The sequence below is a fragment of the Tigriopus californicus genome, chromosome 9 (genome assembly GCF_007210705.1).
Source record: "Tigriopus californicus strain San Diego chromosome 9, Tcal_SD_v2.1, whole genome shotgun sequence".
Lineage (NCBI taxonomy): Eukaryota > Metazoa > Arthropoda > Copepoda > Harpacticoida > Harpacticidae > Tigriopus > Tigriopus californicus.
This window is the reverse complement of record NC_081448.1, coordinates 1,977,591-1,996,253: the sequence shown is the minus strand read 5'-3', so window position 1 is coordinate 1,996,253 and position 18,663 is coordinate 1,977,591. Positions and strand designations below refer to the sequence as shown.

At 39.6% G+C, this 18,663-nt stretch overlaps 1 protein-coding gene across 1 annotated transcript; it reads right to left on the bottom strand.

Moving 5' to 3' along the window:
• Positions 1-4,114: 4,114 nt before the first annotated feature.
• LOC131887233 (forkhead box protein P1-like) lies at positions 4,115-9,172 on the bottom strand. Its single transcript, XM_059235788.1, has 5 exons — positions 9,018-9,172; positions 8,062-8,158; positions 6,705-6,781; positions 6,531-6,632; positions 4,115-4,499 (listed from the first exon to the last, which is right to left on the bottom strand). The coding sequence occupies exons 1-5, from the start codon at positions 9,048-9,050 to the stop codon at positions 4,341-4,343; spliced, it is 468 nt and encodes a 155-aa protein (XP_059091771.1). The 5' UTR covers positions 9,051-9,172; the 3' UTR covers positions 4,115-4,340.
• Positions 9,173-18,663: the final 9,491 nt, after the last annotated feature.

The window sequence follows — 18,663 nt, the reverse complement described above, 5'->3', positions numbered from 1 at the left end:
TTGCTCTAAACAAATCTCTCTTTCTTCTCTCCGATTCGATCTTCTCATCCAAATTCCCCAAGTCAGACGCTGATTAGAAAATAAAAAAAACACCATTGAATAATTGTTAAAAAATTTGTTGGCCTACTCTTCATCAGACTCAAATCAACGTACTCTCAAAGTGCTAATAAGTTATACAATGCTGTCAATGAGATTAACTTCAATGGGTTTGTGACAAGTTAGAAATTGAGTTAGGTAGTGATTTGGCATCAATTAGTAATTGACATAAACGTGATGGATGATCTTTGCTTGTTTTCAACGTACTTTAACCTGTGATCTAAACAATTAATCTGATGCAATGTTACATAGTGTTGTCTCATCAGCAAAGTTGGGTGACAAGTTATCAAATCGTAATTGCTTATACGTGTGGAATCTGCCATTCTGTCAAGTTGCTTACGAAGGGAGCAAAATATGTTAACTTGTTTCAGAATATAGGTATCGGTCATTTGTATTGGATTTAAAACAATGTTTGATCGTTTTTTCCCTTATTATTCTACACTGCTCTTTTTACCAAGGTGCTGAGTCTAGTATTATTTCTTTAACAACCATGATCACTTTTGGTCACAGCCTTAGCTTTGACTGTACGTTTTTAACGTTAAGGAATTGAGGTGAGGATTACAACAATTACAAAAAGCAACAAAAGGATGAAATTGGAAAGTTTTGACGTTTTTGGAATATGCCTCAACTTGTCAAATTATATTTGTTTATAATAAGAATTGGTGATTCAAAAATGAAATCTGTGAAATGACCATTCCCATCTGTGCCAAATAAATTCCATTGACTAAAGATATTGTTGTCCGCATGTCGCTTTTGAGTAAAGGCAAAGGCTTCCATGCTAACGTGGCTTCATGTGGGTTTGTCTTTTATTTTTCTATAATAATTAAAGGCCTGTAAAACTTTATGAAAAGCTCGATAAAAACTCTATCGACAAACCTCGCTTTTTGTGTCCAAATTGGCCAGGTGCAATATCTTCTCAGGGATTAAAAAGAGGTGACCTTCTTTTGGACAACGTTCGGACCTGAATTAGACCGGCATTTTATTCGGATGAAGAGGGATTGACGAGAAAAACGCTCATTTTCATTTTGCTTTGAATAGACATAACAAACATAGATATATAAGTGTAAACCATTTACAGTGGATAATTAATTGTCTTTGAACGTAACATATTTTCATTTATTTATTTTCATTTCGAAGTCCTTATTCAGAGTTGAAGGTCAAAACCTTCCCGAAATTGGAGGTTCTTGATATCAGCTCTAAGCCTCACCATTCGGACGTTTAAGCAAAGTCTATTTCTATCTAATCAAACAAGTCTTTCAACCCCAATGCTAATAAATCAAAGCATACTTGCCTTCCCAATCATAATTTCCGGGTTCCAAACAAACTTCGTTCGGTTGTAAAACGATACAATACGTTTCACCGTTTCCACTGAATGATGTACACGTGCTTGGCCGTTAAGAGCAATGACAGATCAATTGTGAGATTTTCAGTTCAAACTTACTCACGCTGTCATGTTGAAGGCGTTGTCACCCACTAGATCAAAAGACGACAAGTTCTCATTTTGGAACCGCTTTTAAAGCACTTGGGAAGTGCCCCAGGAACTGATTGTTTAGTTGAAATATGAACAAGGTCATAAAAGCTTTTGTTTGGGGCATTCTATTCATTGGCTATAAAGAAATAGAAAGCTAGGTTGAATCAAATCTGATTACATTGGTTTTAAAGTCGTCTCTCAATCTAAAGCTCAAAAAGTGTAGAAGTCATTGCAAATCAACATATTAGCCATAAAGTATCAATCGCCTTGTTAAGCTTACTCGGGTACTCACTGAGGACCTGATTGCCCCTAACTAGTAACTAATAAGGGATTCCTTTGGTTCGATTTGAAATTTCAATGCAGCGTGCTCGATTTTGGCTGACACCAAAAAGACTCATAGCGTTTGTTCGCTCTTTAGCCAACGAAACTCGTTTGTCTTACTTCTCTGGATACCACTCTCTTCCAGGTGATGATTTCAATGGGAGTTGGCATTAAAATACCTTTGTAGGTCAACTATTTGTGGTTTCAGCTCCACTGTGGTAGAGAAATAGTTGAACTTATCTTGAAGGAAGAGTAAGAGTAAGTTCCGCTTTTTCGGAGTTTCGAGGGAATGCTCAAGTGCTTCATCTACTGTACAGTTTCGAGCCACGAGAAGTTTGGGCGGAAAAAAAGTTCCAAGTAATTGATTATTCTCTTGAGTCCAAAAAAAGGGTGGTTTTGGTTAATTTCTCCCCTTGAGCTCTTTGAATTAAAGTCAACCAAGTGGAAAACTGATCAAAAAAGCCTTAGAGACCCACAGACTTTTTTCTTCAGCTTTCGTTGTGGCGAGGAAGAAAAAGAATTCCCTCCAAATTTATGAGGTTTATTTCTACTTTCAAGGCGCTTTCGTTTTCCTCCAATCTTCTTACAGGGCATTCATCCTTTTTCTGATTAAATTATGCCAATTTCATGAATTTATTGTGATGCTTGATGAGCCCATTTGTATCCTGGTTCCGTCGTCTCGGTTTCCCCAATAACTGAAAAGAAAGTTTACAAATGACTGGGAATGAGCCATCTTGCCACCATAACACTCATACATGACCACAACCTCGAACTTTCCAAAGATTCGCATTCTCTCTCAAATGTTGCTGGATCCAAGGCATGAATGCTCTCTTTGTTGAGTCTGCCCATATTCCGTCTCTGCCCAAGTTCAACTAACTGACCAGCATCAACAGATTGCAAATGGACTGAAATCGCTTCAAAAAAGTTCAGTGTGACCAGATTTGGTTTTGTTCAATAGCTCGCTTATAGATTGGCAATCGGTTGGTATCTCCCGCAATATTGGAAGTTTCCATTTTAGGGAACAAGCTCGAGCCATTGCCAGCATCTGCAGCTTTCTCATAGATCTTCCATAAAGAATTATTGCCTTCAGGGGTGAAGCAGGAGATGGAGAAGAGAAAGAAGAAGACGAAGAAGATGAGACACAGAGAGAGAGAGACAGAGAGAGCTGACTCCTGGATCCTGTGGCAAGATCTGCGATGAATTCAATTTTGATTACCAATGCTCATCCGCGTTCTATTCAAAAGTGAGATGTTTCATCTCCAAACAAGGCCATTTCACCCTTGGCTTGTCAAAGTTGTGCAAACATGCCATGCCTTCTTCCATTCAACCACCCCTTTTTCTCATAATTTCCGTTACAATAAAGATTATAAAAATGCCAAAGCACCCTTCCCCCCTCTTTGTTTGAACCGAAATCCTAGTCAAGAACTGGGTATGGCTAAGTTAAAATATAAATTTCATGAATTTACACTTTTTCCATAAGTACCTTTGCAATCGTTCCGCCATATTTTTCCCATACACATGTTGGATGCCGAAAGTGACAATCATGATTATGTGTGATTGATTATATGTTCAAAACCATCTCTGAGTCCATTTCTCTCTCTCTCTCTCTCTCTCTCGAGGGTTGAGCAGTCTACAAAAAGGAAAACCCTCTGCAATGTGCAATGTTTCGAGTAGTCGGGCATTGAATTGAACCATAAGGCAGGGCAAAAAATGCGATCCCAGGCTTGGGAAGCGAGATTGCAAAAAACGCTACGCAACAATCCCAGTCCGAAGAATACACGAATACCCGTTGATAGGGCTCGACAATGGTTTAACGAGGTTTTAACCACCGAGGAATATCATTGCTTGATTCGCACTTTTTGTCCTTGTTTGTTGCGCCATTGTGGCTCTGTCACAGCCCCAAAGGACAATTAGTCATGTTCATTATGAACTGGAATATACAGAAGTCAAATTTGACGATTAGTCTTTGCACATGGAGCACCCTGAAGTGTTTGTACAAACTCTTGCAATACAATGTTCAAACTCATAGCACACTTGGAAATTGATGTATCATTTATACGTAGATGATCTTCAAAAAGTAAAAGTTGCAAGTTTTTCTTTCAATTAGACTCGCTTTTGCAAACTTTAGGGCAATTAAGTTTTTCTTACGAGCCAAAGTGATACCTTTCCCAAAAGAATCGTGTGGAACCTAAACAGGTTCAAATGTTTAAAGTACTGTTATCGTGGTTCACTTGTTGGTAAACAATGTTTGAGTAAATATCATTAATCAAGAGAGGAGGCTCTGTTAAAGTCGGCTGTACCTCGACCTTCATGAACAGAGTCTCCTGAACATGTATGTATTGACTTCATCCAATAGGTCTTTTGATATTGATTTCTATTCTTGGTTTCCCGATGAACAAGGACGATTTGTTGTCTTTGTGTTGAAAAGGAGGAAACAGTCATGATACGTAGATTATTGTCCTTTCCCCAAGGGATTGTATTTCCTTGGTCTTCCTCGAGAGAAGTGTCGTCTCTTGATGAATTCTTCATCATCCACGGTCCAAAAGGAGCCAAAGTCATCCTCAAACCTCAAGAAGCATTTATGAAGAGAGAGGTTGGTACGAATGGCATTCTGAAACCACATAAAGAACAGTGAGCTTGTTTTTAAATCTCGGATAGGCTTTTGTTGTTTTTTTGAAAGGTTTGGAACTCGAGCCTATATTGAACCCAAAAAGACTCGCATTTCGCGAAAAGAATGAGACATTAGTCAACCGAAAAAAAAGAAATTAATCGTATTACTCTTGAGCTAATATCAAAAGAAATGTGGAGGTGAAATTGTGAGAGCAAACAAATAAGTGTCATTGAGCGATAAAAAGGGGATGATTATTTTTTCCAAAACAAAAAAGACCGCCCAAATAAAGTTAAAGTATGAGGTGTCCTCAGTAAGTAAAGGATTTGATCGAGGCCAGGGCATTTCACAAATGAGTTAAAGTCTCACGATAGCACTTCTAATTTGAACTATAATCAAAAAAATGAACAAATATGGACAAGCTATAGTTTTTGTCATCCAAGTGCTATCTATTTCCGTCACAAGATCTAATCTCTGTATGATTAGGCAATTTCTTTTTTTTCTCATTTCAATCACACGTCGAATTCTTTACAAATTGATGACACGTATCCAAAAGGGGAAAATTACGTAGAACTCAAAGTAAGCATGCGGGAAGGCTCGGTCAAAGGTATCATTTAGAATATTCAAGGTTTGGGGTTCTTATAGGACCAGTGACAGTTGGATGTTACAAGGACTTATAGAAATATGGACTGCAAACGAGCTTCCCGGCAAATCGGCCTGCTCTTGGTCATAGCCACTCTGAGCCACTATTCGAAGTAAAGTAATAAAATAAGAAACGTAGATCTCCTCAGTTAACGGTAGGTCAAGTTTATATCATTTACATGCAAAGTCGATCGTTTCAAAGTTATATTGTCAAAAGCTTATGTAGCTGACCAAGAGCAGGCCGAAATTTCAAATTTTATGTCGTGTTTACTACATAACTTTGAACATGTCGCCTGAGTTCCCTAAGCATAGGTTTGGGCTCAAAATTGTCTGAGTTCATCTTTTCAACAAGATCTTGTGGTCGTACCAAGTGCTTATTTGGAATAAGATGAGCCGTTTAGGAGATAGGATATTTTTGCTTTCGTTTGCAGTCCATATCTTTAGAAGTCCGTGGATGTTACTACATTTTGTCCGAACGACAATACACATATCTAAAGCGTACCCCTTATGGTCAATCACCGAACTTCGACAAAATTTGTTGTTTTCACGTAGAGCAAAAACAGCAGAAGTGTGACGGTTCGGATGTGCAAAAGAGCTGAACCGAGGAATAAGAAAGAAACCGGTTAATGCAACACTTTCGAATTTTTGCTCGACATACGAACAACATTTTTTGTCGAAGTCTACTAAATAATCTCTATGTTTTCGCCAAAAGTCCAATCGTTTATCAATTTTGTAACCTGAATGATAAATAATTTCCTTCAGTAAAATTTTGCAGAAAATTTGTCTGCTCGCTGTTAATGTTGTCAGCTTATGATATGTAACTTTTCTTGATCTTTCTTCGAGTACCAAATCGACTTTGTTCGAAATAGCTAATGCCAACACGAACTAGTTTGTGAATACTTTGATGTCTCCATTGGGGTAACAATTTAATGGGTACGCAATTCCAACATTGACTACTTTCTGACTTTCCTGTCCAATGTCGACCTAGTTTCAAATCCACCCCTTAGCCAAGATTCCGGCTTCGTTGGCTAATCGGATAATTCCGAGTTCTTTCATGGAGGTAAACCTGTTTCGAATATCCATCCTTCTTCAGGATCAAGTGTTGCTCAAACATCCGGGATTAAGCCCTCAATAATAAGGTTTAAACCACTGCTAAACCACGAGACTTTCACATGATCTGAGCCAATTTTGTCTCTACAATACATGAGTAAGACTAGAAACACAGTTCATTGTTTTGCAAATAAATTGTGATTGATAGGGGCCTTTGAGGGGCGGACGAGGTAAAATGGAGAATCAATATTGCGGTTTTGATATTTGACCAATTTTTTTGAATATAAAATGCCAAGAAGCCTGGGCAATCATCATTGATAGTGATGGATTGAGTTCACTTACTTTCCACGTGGCAGCGTTTCGACGAAAATAGGCAAAGTTACCCTGGAACCAATTATAGATATCGTTCAGACTGAGCTTTCTGTCCTTGGCATCCAAAATAGCCTACATGTGGGGAAAGAGTGCGTTTTAAGATCTTTTAGATACAATATGATAGCACATCATGGTACGAACTACCTGTCGAATTAATGTGGCATATGTATAAGGCGGGCGAATTTCAGAGCGGCGATAATATTCCCGATCCACTTGAAAATCTACAATTATAATGACTTTTTTTGAGATATTGATTCGTAAAAGGTGCACTAAATAATTGATCATTGCAGCCAATATTTGAAAATTACCTATGAGTGCATATCAAAGGTTTGTTTCCATCCATGTATAGGTTTTGGGTTGAGTGCCTCGTACTAGCTACAAAAATGTTTTATTCACGTAATTGTGGTCCTACGTACTCTACAAGGGCAATATTCCTAATTTTAACCCAATTAAATTATAACCATGATGCGAAACGTTCAAAAGCATTTGGCATTAAATAGCTGTTCAACGTCAGAAAGTTTCATGATTTTGTAATGATATGAAACACAAGTATTTCACACCATAACCTTGTTCTTTTAATAGTTTCCAATGAATGGTAAATTATTGTTACCGATCACAATTGAGCTTTTTCCAATATTGCCAGGAGGAGGTTCGAATGTTGTGCTCTGTGAGATGCGCTAGGCACCGTATAGTTTAAAACATTTTCTTTAAACTGAAAATGAATTTTACACTTCTTTGAACGAGTCAAACCAATGAAAGAACTTTCCCTGGGGCAAAGACTTTTCATGGCGAGTTTAACCACAGACGAGGATTGGAAACAAGAGGAGTGCCACAATCATCACCCAATCCATGAACAACTGGAATATGGACGGGGACGCTTGGTTTGGGAATTAGCTTTTCGCGATTTAGTTAACGCATTATGTTTTTCTTCAAATGAGAATGACCCCAGGCTATAACAATTACTCATTTCAATTTTCAGCTTGATCGAGCGACTGGATCAAAAGTTATGCCGTCTTAAAAGGCACTACAAAGCTCTTCAATGAATGAACGAACTAGCCCTCTTGTGGTAATTGATTACCAGATGAGGGCTAGGTCATTCATTCTGTGCTCTGTTATGTACTGCACTTTGAGAGGGCATAACTTTGGACCCAGTCGTTTGATTGAGCTGACATTTGAAATACGCCATCGCAGGGATCGGGGGCCAGCCTTATTTGGAGAAGAATTTAATTCATTGACTCGAATTGGAGTTGCTAATTTTCAACCTTACCATCCTCGTCCATATTCCAGTGGTTCATGCCCAATCAACAACCTCTAATCCGAGCTCTATTGATTATTCATGGTTACACCATTACTCAAGGTCTTGAAAGCGGTTTCCAGCATCACAATCACTTAATTGGCAGGAACAGGAAGGTCGTAAAAGTGCCTAATGTTTTTTTAGTTTAATCTATCCCAAATGGTGAACAAGATTTCTCAAAAGAGGCAAATATGGACTATCAATTACCTTGAATATCCTCACAAGGGCTTCGTGATCTTGCTGCATGAGTGGGATTTAGGATTGGGCTCTTGGGAGAAGATTCGGCAAACGGAATCTCCGCCACCTTCAATGTCATGAAAAAGTAAGAACATACCGGGTGTAAAGAAATTAAGGGCCTCCTAAGATCTTTTGACAAGGTTTCTTCCCACGCAAAGATTTACTTGACATTGATACCCAGGCTTTCATTAAGAGGAACTGTTGGAAACATAATACCACGTTACAAATGACCTAATTTGAGCCTAAAGGCGATCGGCAACCCTCCCGTCGTTTGTCATGAAGAACAATGTTCGAAAATTCAACTGAGTACAATCTTGAGGTCAGAACCAAAGCTAAGGGCTTGCTGAAGGCAGGGTAAAGGCAGAGGGAAGTGCGTGAGCCTTTTGGTGTCCATGCTCGAACCATTGGCGAATGGAATACTTCAAGCAAGAACTGCAAAAACCCTTTAAAACAGACGGGACCAAGGGCAAAACTCTGGGATTACGCGAGTCAGTCTTTGGATGGCCTAATATTAGATGGTCACCCAATCTCCTTGAGATTAAACGTGGATCTTTCATGGTATGGTGATAGGTTTTGTAGTGGTGCCGTCAAATCAAACTATCAAACTGTGCGACTCAATATGATCCAGTAATTCTTTTGTGGGCGGGGGAAAGATTTTCAGAGGCCGCGAAGGAAGGCCTTTTATTTCTTCACACTTTGTAAGTATCGTCCTAAAACCTGCTTCTCTTGGTCGATCACCTTCAGACGTTACATTTGATTTGAATGCTCTCATTTTTTCCGGCTTTGGACTCAAAGGTTTGGTTTTTATTTGTAGTTGTAAATCTTAATTGACGTCAAAGAGAATCTCCCATTGATATTCGATTTGTGAAACCGGTTGAAATCCAAACTACAACAAGAGTATATTGCTTCCGTTCGTTCAAACTTACATGCGTTTGAAGGTTCCGTAAAGGCGAGAGCATTGCTTGAAGTTCTTGACGCTCTTGAACTAATCGTAATTCCAATTGTGTTATGGTATGAATTTGTACTTTGATCCTTAACAGATCATTATGAATGACATCGTCAAACTTCAGGTTCTTACTCGTTTCCTAAAAGAATAGAGAACAATGACAAAAGAGCCCTTTAATTCATCTGGCACTTCATTTCCAATGCCTTGGGAATAGGTTTCCGAGAAATGGACACATCAGGAGTCGAGAACGGAATCACCGACGAGGTTCCAATTTCAAAAGTTCTGCCTGATCTTTCCGCGTATTGTTTGACGACATTCGGAAGTACGACATCCCCATCGATTGGACTCGTCTAAAAATATGAAAAAATGGAACGAGGGTTGAAATTTATGGAAGTTGGGGAAACAATCCGCTAATCAGGTGAAACGTAGAGGAGCCTGCTGTCGACTCATAATGAGCGATGAAAAGAACCGTTTCAAAGGAAAAGTTTCGGGAAATCTGTTTTTCTTGTCTTATGCTACGTATCAACCCACCCTTTTCCACTGAACTTTAAGTTGTCCCATGGAACTCATAGACTTCGCGAATCTGTAGAGGGGAATTCGAATGGGCATCAAATGGGCTTTGAATCAGAAGAAAATAAGGCCTTCATGATTACAACAAGCTAATGTTTGTGTACGTAGTTGTTCCTTGCCAACAAGTTTGTCAAAGTAAGCATTGATGCTTCAAAAAAGTTGGATTTTCGACACATGTTTGTGAAACATGAACGATGTACTGACAACGTAATTGCATTCCTTCAATAGCCACGAGAAATGAAGTCCAAATATGAGGGTTTAGCTCCGTAGACAGTGTGAGGTCTATCCTTCTGTTGTTGAGCGATGCAAAATCGATTGCTCTCTGAATTTTACTCTGCATATGTGAACGTTCCTTTTTGACAATGTTCAAACATTTGAGCCCATGATAAAAGGGATGATTTGAAGCTCTGGATAACGGAACATCATTCCTCAAGCTTTTTGCCGTACACTTTCCCACTCTTGGACAGACTAAATAAGAAAAGGTCTGGTTTATGCAAAAATCAACGGAGAACTACTTTTTCCGAATTCTTGTCCTGATTTCACGCATCTAGCCTGGTTTCAAATCCATGCTCCTGTGGAAAAGCGGGTCGAGAAAAAAGTTGTCAAGCGTTGCCTATGGTATATGAATGAATGATACCCTGGATACCTTTTTTGGGACCCGCTCGAAGTAAGACTCCCTTTTTACCGCGTTGTCAATATTCAAAGGGTGTGAAGAGCTGGTACTCCACACTACGTACTTCAAAACCGGGGAAAACCGCAGAAGGAAAGAAAGGCAGGCATCCCGAACTTTTTTGTGCTCTTTCTCTCTTTCCCAAAACAGAGATTTGAAGGGGGAGGGAGGGGGAGGGTGCAGTTTTTGTCGCCATTTTTTGAATTTCTAAACCGATCTCATCTTGACACCAGAATTGTCAAGTCATTCTGGTAATGTGGATGTACAGAACAAGCCGAACTGTGACGAGGATGAGGGATGGAACGGGTCCCTTTTTCCTTGACAATCACTTGGGTCGAATATGTCTCTTCAAAGCGCAACGCGAAATGAAGGTTCTTGAGACTTTGTCAAGGATCATTACCTTTCTGACTTGCCTTCGTCAAATGAGTCCTCAAGCCCTCTTCACAGGAGAGCAACCTTTAAAAGACTTTCCGAGGACTCGCGAGACAATGATTAAAATATCCCCACCTCCCCTATGCCGTAAATCGGTTGTTGGCGGCGCTTCAGTTGAACCATAGGGGCCATTTTTGAGCAGTGGATCGACAAGATGAAGTTTGGAACCGAAAATGAAAAGAACATTTCTGATACTTGAAGAATTCTTCCTCGATAGTTTATGCAAATTAAAACTAAAAGCGGAGCCTGCGAACCGATATGCATAAAAGCCGAGGGAAAGCTCCATTTTATGAGGTAACTTGATTTCAGTGTGACGAGAACTTCGGCCCCAAAAGGATCCACTCTAGTTCAAATCAAAAACTAAAACTATGGCCAAAATCTGCCTGAACATCAGGCCAGAGATCTAGTTGAATTTAGTCCAATCTGTCCACCAAAGATGCTGTCGTTCATTGCCTCGCCAAACTAGTCACCGAAAGTAAGTCAAAACGACTCGGTCACTCTGGTTCCTTTTGATTGTCATTGAAGGCAGTTGAGCTTGGAATTAAATGATTTGATGCACAATGATGAGCAGCAGGGAGATTATTCCTCCAACTCTGTCTGCCCTCAAGCACAACCATCTCATCATCCACCAACCCAGGGTGTGTTTGCTGCGTGTGCTCCTCCTCCTGAGCCCTCTTCCCAAAGAGCTTGAAAGTCGTATGCACTTATTTTTGCATGGCCGACTTTTGCCTTTTATGCCAATGAGGAAGAAATTTACAGTGCTTTGCGAAGGCGGCTGGCCAGCTGGCCATCCGGCCGAGAGCCTCACTCACTCCTCCGAGGACGATTCCGAGTGGTAGACGAACTTGTGAGTAAGTTGGAATCCGACAAAGCCAATATTATTTTGTTCCTTCTTTTGGGAGGATGGAACGTGCGGATGGAACAAGTCCTTTGCATTATCTAAAAGCCCATTTGCATGAAGCCAAGATCTAATCCGCTTTCCATCCATCCGCAGTTCTACATACATTACACGGAGTGAACGGACAGAGGCTCTCTTTGGTAAGGATCCTTCTTCGAAGTGTCCAACCACCGTCTGTCTGTCTGTCTGTCTGTCCATTATCAAATCCGTCAATTTATGCCCAATCCTCGAAAGGGACTCGCTCGTCTTGAAACCACGAAATTGTATTTCCTTCCGTGGTCTGGGACAGACGGGCTTTTTTGTCACTTTGCTTTCTTTCCGAGATGGAGTTAGCCAAAATGAAGATAGTCAAAAAGGATCATATGACTTGGTTCATTTTAAATTCCATATACTTTCCTAACCAATCGTTGAGTTAACGTTTTCTTGGTAAGTTACAGCCAAACAGCATTTGAAACACTTACTGCTATGCAAAATCGCAGCAAACATCCAAATCAAAACATGAGTGCAAATCTGCAATTAGGGTGAAGTGACTGGTTTGGAGACAAAGTTGGGTAAATTCAATCAAAAGTCAACAAATGTAATTTGTTTCTTGAAAACGTTACCGTATTCAACATTATAACCACATGTGGCTTTATCTTGATTACTAATCCTTGATTTGGCCAAACATTCTGGTCGTATTTGGCAAACATAGAGACCTGATGACACACCTGAATGCAGGTACTGATCTTCACATTCACATACCAAAAAAGTATGAAATACTAGTGGGAAAAAGACACCCGAAATCAATTTAGAAAAATATTCAGACCCAAATGAGACTTGCTTTCAGCTGGGAATGATAAGCAGTGAATAAACATCTCACGGATTAATGGGCCATATGCAAAGGAAAACCAGCTCGATAACTCTAAATGAAAGTAAAGTCTATTTCTTCAATTTAATTTTATATTCATTCATTCTGTGATCAACCAACGAATTGGAGTTGGCTGATTTGTTTAGCCCTTGAATATAATGTCGATCAGAAATTTTGGGTCTAAACTAGTCCAAGTTTGACTTAAATCCTACCACAGGATCAACACTAAACAAACACTCCCTACGAATATTAGAGGGGAGCAAATTGAAAATTGAAGGAGCCCGAGAAAGAAGAAAAGTGGCCAATATTGTTCGAACTAGCCTGAGCCCAGTCTTTTAAAGGCAAGGAATGAATCTTAGACCGAGAAAAGATCCAACTTAGTTGTATAGTAAGACCTTTTCTCGACCTAAGATTCACTCCTTCAAAATTGGACTCTGGATTCCCGAGGGCTTGAAGGTGCTCTCAAAACGCACATTAAGCCTCTACGGTCACTAGAATTGACCCTAAATCCTGGGTTGGGACAAAGCTCATGGATGCTTTTGAAGACATACATTATAAGATACGTTTCGTACCTTCCTGAACACTGTACAGTCCCAACCTTGCAAACCTCTCCCAATATGAGATATCTTTCATACCTTCAATGTTCCGGGTAAAACATCTTTGGACTTGTTCGACCCTTTGCAAACAATTACAGCCCAAATGGACGAGTCATATTCAAACTAAACGGAATCATGTTATGTTCCAAATCAATTCCGACGCCAAAATGAATTTCCTTTTTTAGATTCTGAGCCGTGGTTGTGGCCAATGTTGATTGTATTCGCAAAGGAGATGTTAATGTGACCTTGCCGTTCCCTAACCTCTCTAGAAGTAATCGTCTTTTGTATGGAGAATGTCCACTTGGTATTCTTTTGTCAAACCAAAGAGAAAATGCTTCTAGGCGTGTTAGATTTGGCTTATTCCGGCTTTTTTTTTATCGTGAGCCAGTTATTGTTTTAGTGTCCATCACTGGACACACTTTGACTGGACTTTATGCATATCGGGCGAGGAGTGAAGTGAGTTGGACTTGCATGCAAATTTACACCAAAGTTCTTATCTCGCACTCTCATTGCACTCCTCGTCGCCGAGGACTTCTTAATCAATGGACAAGTCTTCAGTGAGACAGCAATGAAACTGATCCGTTTCATGTCAACAATCTTTTGCTTCCCCGATTGGACTCGTTTCATGTCACAAGCATGACTCAACACGTGGTATTTCGTCATTTGGTGTGTCTTCAAGCACTCTGTGCACAGAAGTCCAAGATGGACATGAAAGAGGGTTGAGTATTAGGCAGATAAACTCTAGTGGAAAGTGGGGTTTGTTCCCGATTCATGAATGTTGTCATCGCCCAAGTGTGGAATCCTGGAAATCGAGTTAGATTGGATTGGACATTCGAGTCCACTAACTTTGTTTATTGAGTCCTCAACTTTGCTGTCTGACTTTTTGAGGGAGAGAAATAAAAGGGAGGAGAAGGGTCGACGGAGCCACCGAAGTTAGACAGAGGGTTCCACCGCGACCGTTTGTTCCTTCACTTCTAGCTCGATCTTTGGCCATTTCACTGGCCTTACGATGAGGAACGAGTGAGTGGAACACCTCTTTACTTGGACACTCGAAATTGTTCGGAAACACCGGCTCAAATGGAACACTTTGGGGGAGCAACCGTCCCTCATAAATTGCGACGGTATCGAGACGTCAAACACTGGACCAAAATGGAACAATCAATTGGGCAATATCGTTCGAATCTTTTTTTACCCACGAAAAAATGCTCTGGCAAACTGCCCTGTCTACGTCTGGCGTGTAGCGGTGATATGTTTCCGAGTGGCTTGCAAATGTAAGAATGTCGCGAGCAAAATCCACTCTGATCTCTATCCCAATATTCAAATCAAGATGTCCCGGGGATGTGTCACATACATATGATGATGATACGGCGAGAATGCGTATCTCCAAATGGCAGAGCATCAATTTTTATTTGCTTCACTCCCCTTCGTCTTTCGCTTCTTCTTCTTCTCTTTTCGTCAAGATCGAGTTTCGATTCAAGACTTGCGATTTCTGGCATTTTGGTTAGTTGTCCCATTGGTTTTGGCCAAAAAAACCTTGTCTAGGAATAAAAGCCCATTAATGGACCTACTGATCTAAATCGAGTGCAATCGATATAAGAATTAACGTGCAGCTTGGTTGTTTCAGTTAACCCAGGTATTAGGAATGCTCTAAAGCAACAAAGTAGTACTCCTTTTGGTTGTACAGAAAACAATATAAATAGTCAACAATAACAAGACGAAGGGCAGAGGGTCAAAAGGAAAATGTATACTATAATTTGGAAAATTAAGCAATAAATAGTTTTGAAACCTGTCATGTTAGCCTAAATTCATGGTTCGCCCTAACATATTTATATTCAATCGAAATCGCAATCAAGAGTTTTAGATATTTATTGTTACTATTCAAAGAGCCTGTCAAAATAAAGTTTTCGCATAGTACGGTAAACATTTATCAGGGATCTCACTGATGAAATTGATTGATTCGTAAGTATCGCATTCCCTTATCCGTCTCTTGAATGCCTTTACTGTGGAAAAAGGGGAGCACAAGAGGAAAAAATCAAATACTAGGAGGCAAACTCCTTTCTTTTCTGGCTCGCCTCGATCCCATGTCCCACAAAAGCTGGACCACCGAAGAGAAATGAGGGACTATTTCCCACTTCTTTTTTTGTAACAGGAACTGTCCAATTTCCGTGATATGCATCGATTGCCATTTTTCACCAGCTTTAGCGCGATAGTGGGACTCGCCATCACATATCACATTGGTCAAACGACGACACATCTTTCGGCTGCTATCAGGAGGTTCATAGTGTACAGGAGGGATATTGGAAACCATTTGGTCCTCAAATTAGAAATGGAAACAATGAGTCGGGTCCGCTTTTTCGGACAGGAAATATGACGGGCTTGGGTGATTTCACGGCATCAGATGGTGAGGAATCGAGGATCGGAGAAATTGGCCATTTACATTCAAGTCGGCTCATTCATGTAATGATCGTTAAGAGTAAACCCGTTATTGGCGTCTTGTGTGAGATAAAAAGAGCAGAAGCGGAACCTCATACTGATTTCCCCCTCATAAATATTCCACTTAGCCATTAAAGGGTTGTTCTGAAGAAGTGGAGGTATAAAAGAGGGTTCCAGAGCATTTCAACCGTTTTGTGGTACAATTTTCAAATTTTGTACCTATTTCAACGAGGCAGGTATTTTAATGTTTTGAATTAGATTCTGATACCGCGAGGAGTTTCATTCAATCAGACACTCCAGGTATGGTCTCGTTGTACGAGACACTTATGTGGGCCTAAGGCTTCAAACTTCAGAACTAAGTGTCGCGTTGAATGTGGCTCTGTCCTACCAATTTCGTGCAGTTTTTGCATGCCCCAAAACAAACAGAAGTATTTTCCAGTTGAAAATAAGTGCTTTCCACATTGAAAATGACTCTAGGAATGGCTTCTTATGTCATTGAATCTATGATAATATAGTCAGACCTTCGTTGTAATTGTTGCCATTGCATTTTCTTGTAAATGTAAGTACCAACATTTGGACCAGTGTAATTGAGCTTTTTTTATTATAGATTGCAATTACATTATCATCTAGATTCATTCACACACTGACTTTTAAATCATTTTTATGTACATGCGTCTTCATACAGCACAAAAATCATTTTGTTTCTAACCATTTCTGCTTGGTTTTTCAATATGCGCCGTGCAAATATATCTCATCAAACTCCAGTGTCTCCAGCGAACCATTGATTCTAAGCTAGATTGACACATATTTGCAAAACATTTTCTTAAAGAAAGAAATGCGGAGAGTTTGCTTTCCATTTCCAGATACGAACGTAGCATTACAAGAGGCCCCAAAATACCCATTGTCGAAACATTTCTGAATGTCCTCTGAATATCTCCAAAAAAGAGATGGTTAAAGCAACAAAAGTGCCATCCCAACAACGAAAGGAAATCCTACTAAAATCGCAAAACAATTTCATCTAAACCTGAGGGTAAAGTGCAGGGAAAAATAACAAAAGAATGAAACCGGTTCCTTAAAACAGACGCAATGACTTTTTTTTTTTAAAAGAGGAGCAGAAAATGTAATTGCAATGCGATTGAAAGTAATTGAATTACAATTGAAAATTAATTGTAACTGAACATAGTTTGAGCAAAAGTAACTGCAATTAGTTACATTTTAAGCAATTGCATTTGTAGTTAGATAAATATGTAGAGTAGTTGACACAGATCTTACTGAAGCCTGATATAGCTTCTAAGTACAAGTCATATTTGGTGCGAAGTTTTTTCCCCAAAAATATTAAAAAGTTTTTTTTCAATTGACAGACGACCCTCATTTGCCTCCTTTGAATGGTCATGTTTTAGGGATATTATATCCTCTTCAATACTGCAAGTCTTACAAATGAACTTTTGCTAATAACGCCAATGCTATCATGTACGATTTCCAGAAAGGGAAATGAGAATACTTCCCAAGACATTCATGTAGATGGTCGATATGTTTGAATGAAAAAGATGTCCAGAGCATTTTTTAAATCATAAGCAGCAGCCCATTTAGGGTGACGAAATGTTGATGTTGTTTCTGGTTTTACCATTTCCAAGTTTGCTCCATCCTTCCTTACAAGCTCCTTCCTGCATGCGCTATTTTTCTTATTTGTGGTAAGTTCAGATGCCCAAAATTGTGTGAAGAAAATCTATCATAATCGAGCGTTGCAAAGTGACATTTTTGAATTGTAAAAAACTGTAAGGTTGGCATTCAGAAAAAATTGTAAGATTATGAAGTGCTAGCTAGCAATTGCTTTTCTCTTACCAGACAAGGAAGTCACCTTGCATTCCATGTCCAGACAAATCTTCAAGTAAGAGTTCGAATACACGTAGGTACCTAAAGCAGTCTTGCCTCAAATCATAGTCGCCGAAAGGTTTGACATTTCAAATATCTGATCGTACTGTAGACATCTTTAAATCGCTGGTAGAGATTTTTATTTTCGTGAAAAATTTAAATGCTTGCAAAAGTATGATCAGAACGTACAAACCTTTCGAATTTCGACAATCAAGTAACTCATGCTAAAGCGTTTTAGAAACTAAGGACTTTCATCTACTTCATTGTTGTTTCAAATCTCAGCATTGCTTCTTTTGAAGGGCGGTCTTGTATTTCTCACCTGTGTGGCCTTTTTGTCTTCGTGACCTCTTGATGTATCAAGATGTCAGAAATACATCATTTACACGCCATTTGGCCTCGAGGATGTCTGGGGATTTCACAGTTTTTTTTCATTGGCTATCTAACTTCTTTTTAGCTCTATAATAGCCTCAGCTGGCCATCTGGTCACCCTGATGAGATATGACATCTGTCACTACTACAAGAAGCATTTTTTGAAGTATTTTAGGACCTTGACCAAAAGTCGATTGAGAACCTGACCAGGGTTGGAGGTGGACTTTATGGTTCGAACTAGCCTGGATTCTCGAGGGCTTGAAGGTGCTCTCAAAACGTCCATTAAAACTAAGACTCTGCGGTCACTAGAATTGACCCTATATCCTGGGTTGGGACAAAGCTCATGGATGCTTTTGATGATTCACAGTCTCAGATGCCTTTCGTACCTTCTCTGACTTTTGAAGACGTACAGTATCAGATACCTTTCGTACCTTCTCCGAACACTGTACAGTCCCAACTTGTCTAGTCTTTCCCAATATGAGAGCTCTCTCAATCCTGTGATGTTCCTAGTGAAACATCTTTAGACTTGTTCCACCTTTTGCAAACCTGCTGAACTTATTGGAGCCCAAATGGGTGAAGTATATTCAAGATGTGGCTAGACAATCAACTTGCACAGAGTTAGCATCGTAATGCAATATAACGTGTAATATATCCAACCACACATTTGAAAAGCTTCACCCACCTTCAATTGGATACGATCATCAAACTTTCCATTATTTTGGAGGACTGCACCTAAATCTGTCAGAGATGAGACCTGCTCAATATCTTTACCTCCATTATCTACGAGTAGAGTATTTAAAGGAGTTGACCCGAAGGTCATTGAGCGGAATTTCATTCCGTTCAGGGCCATATTACTCTTAGTAACCCAAGAATAGATTATTTCTAAGTCCTTTGCAAGGCTAATGGAATCTTGGCCATTCCTACCAGAAACTAACTTTG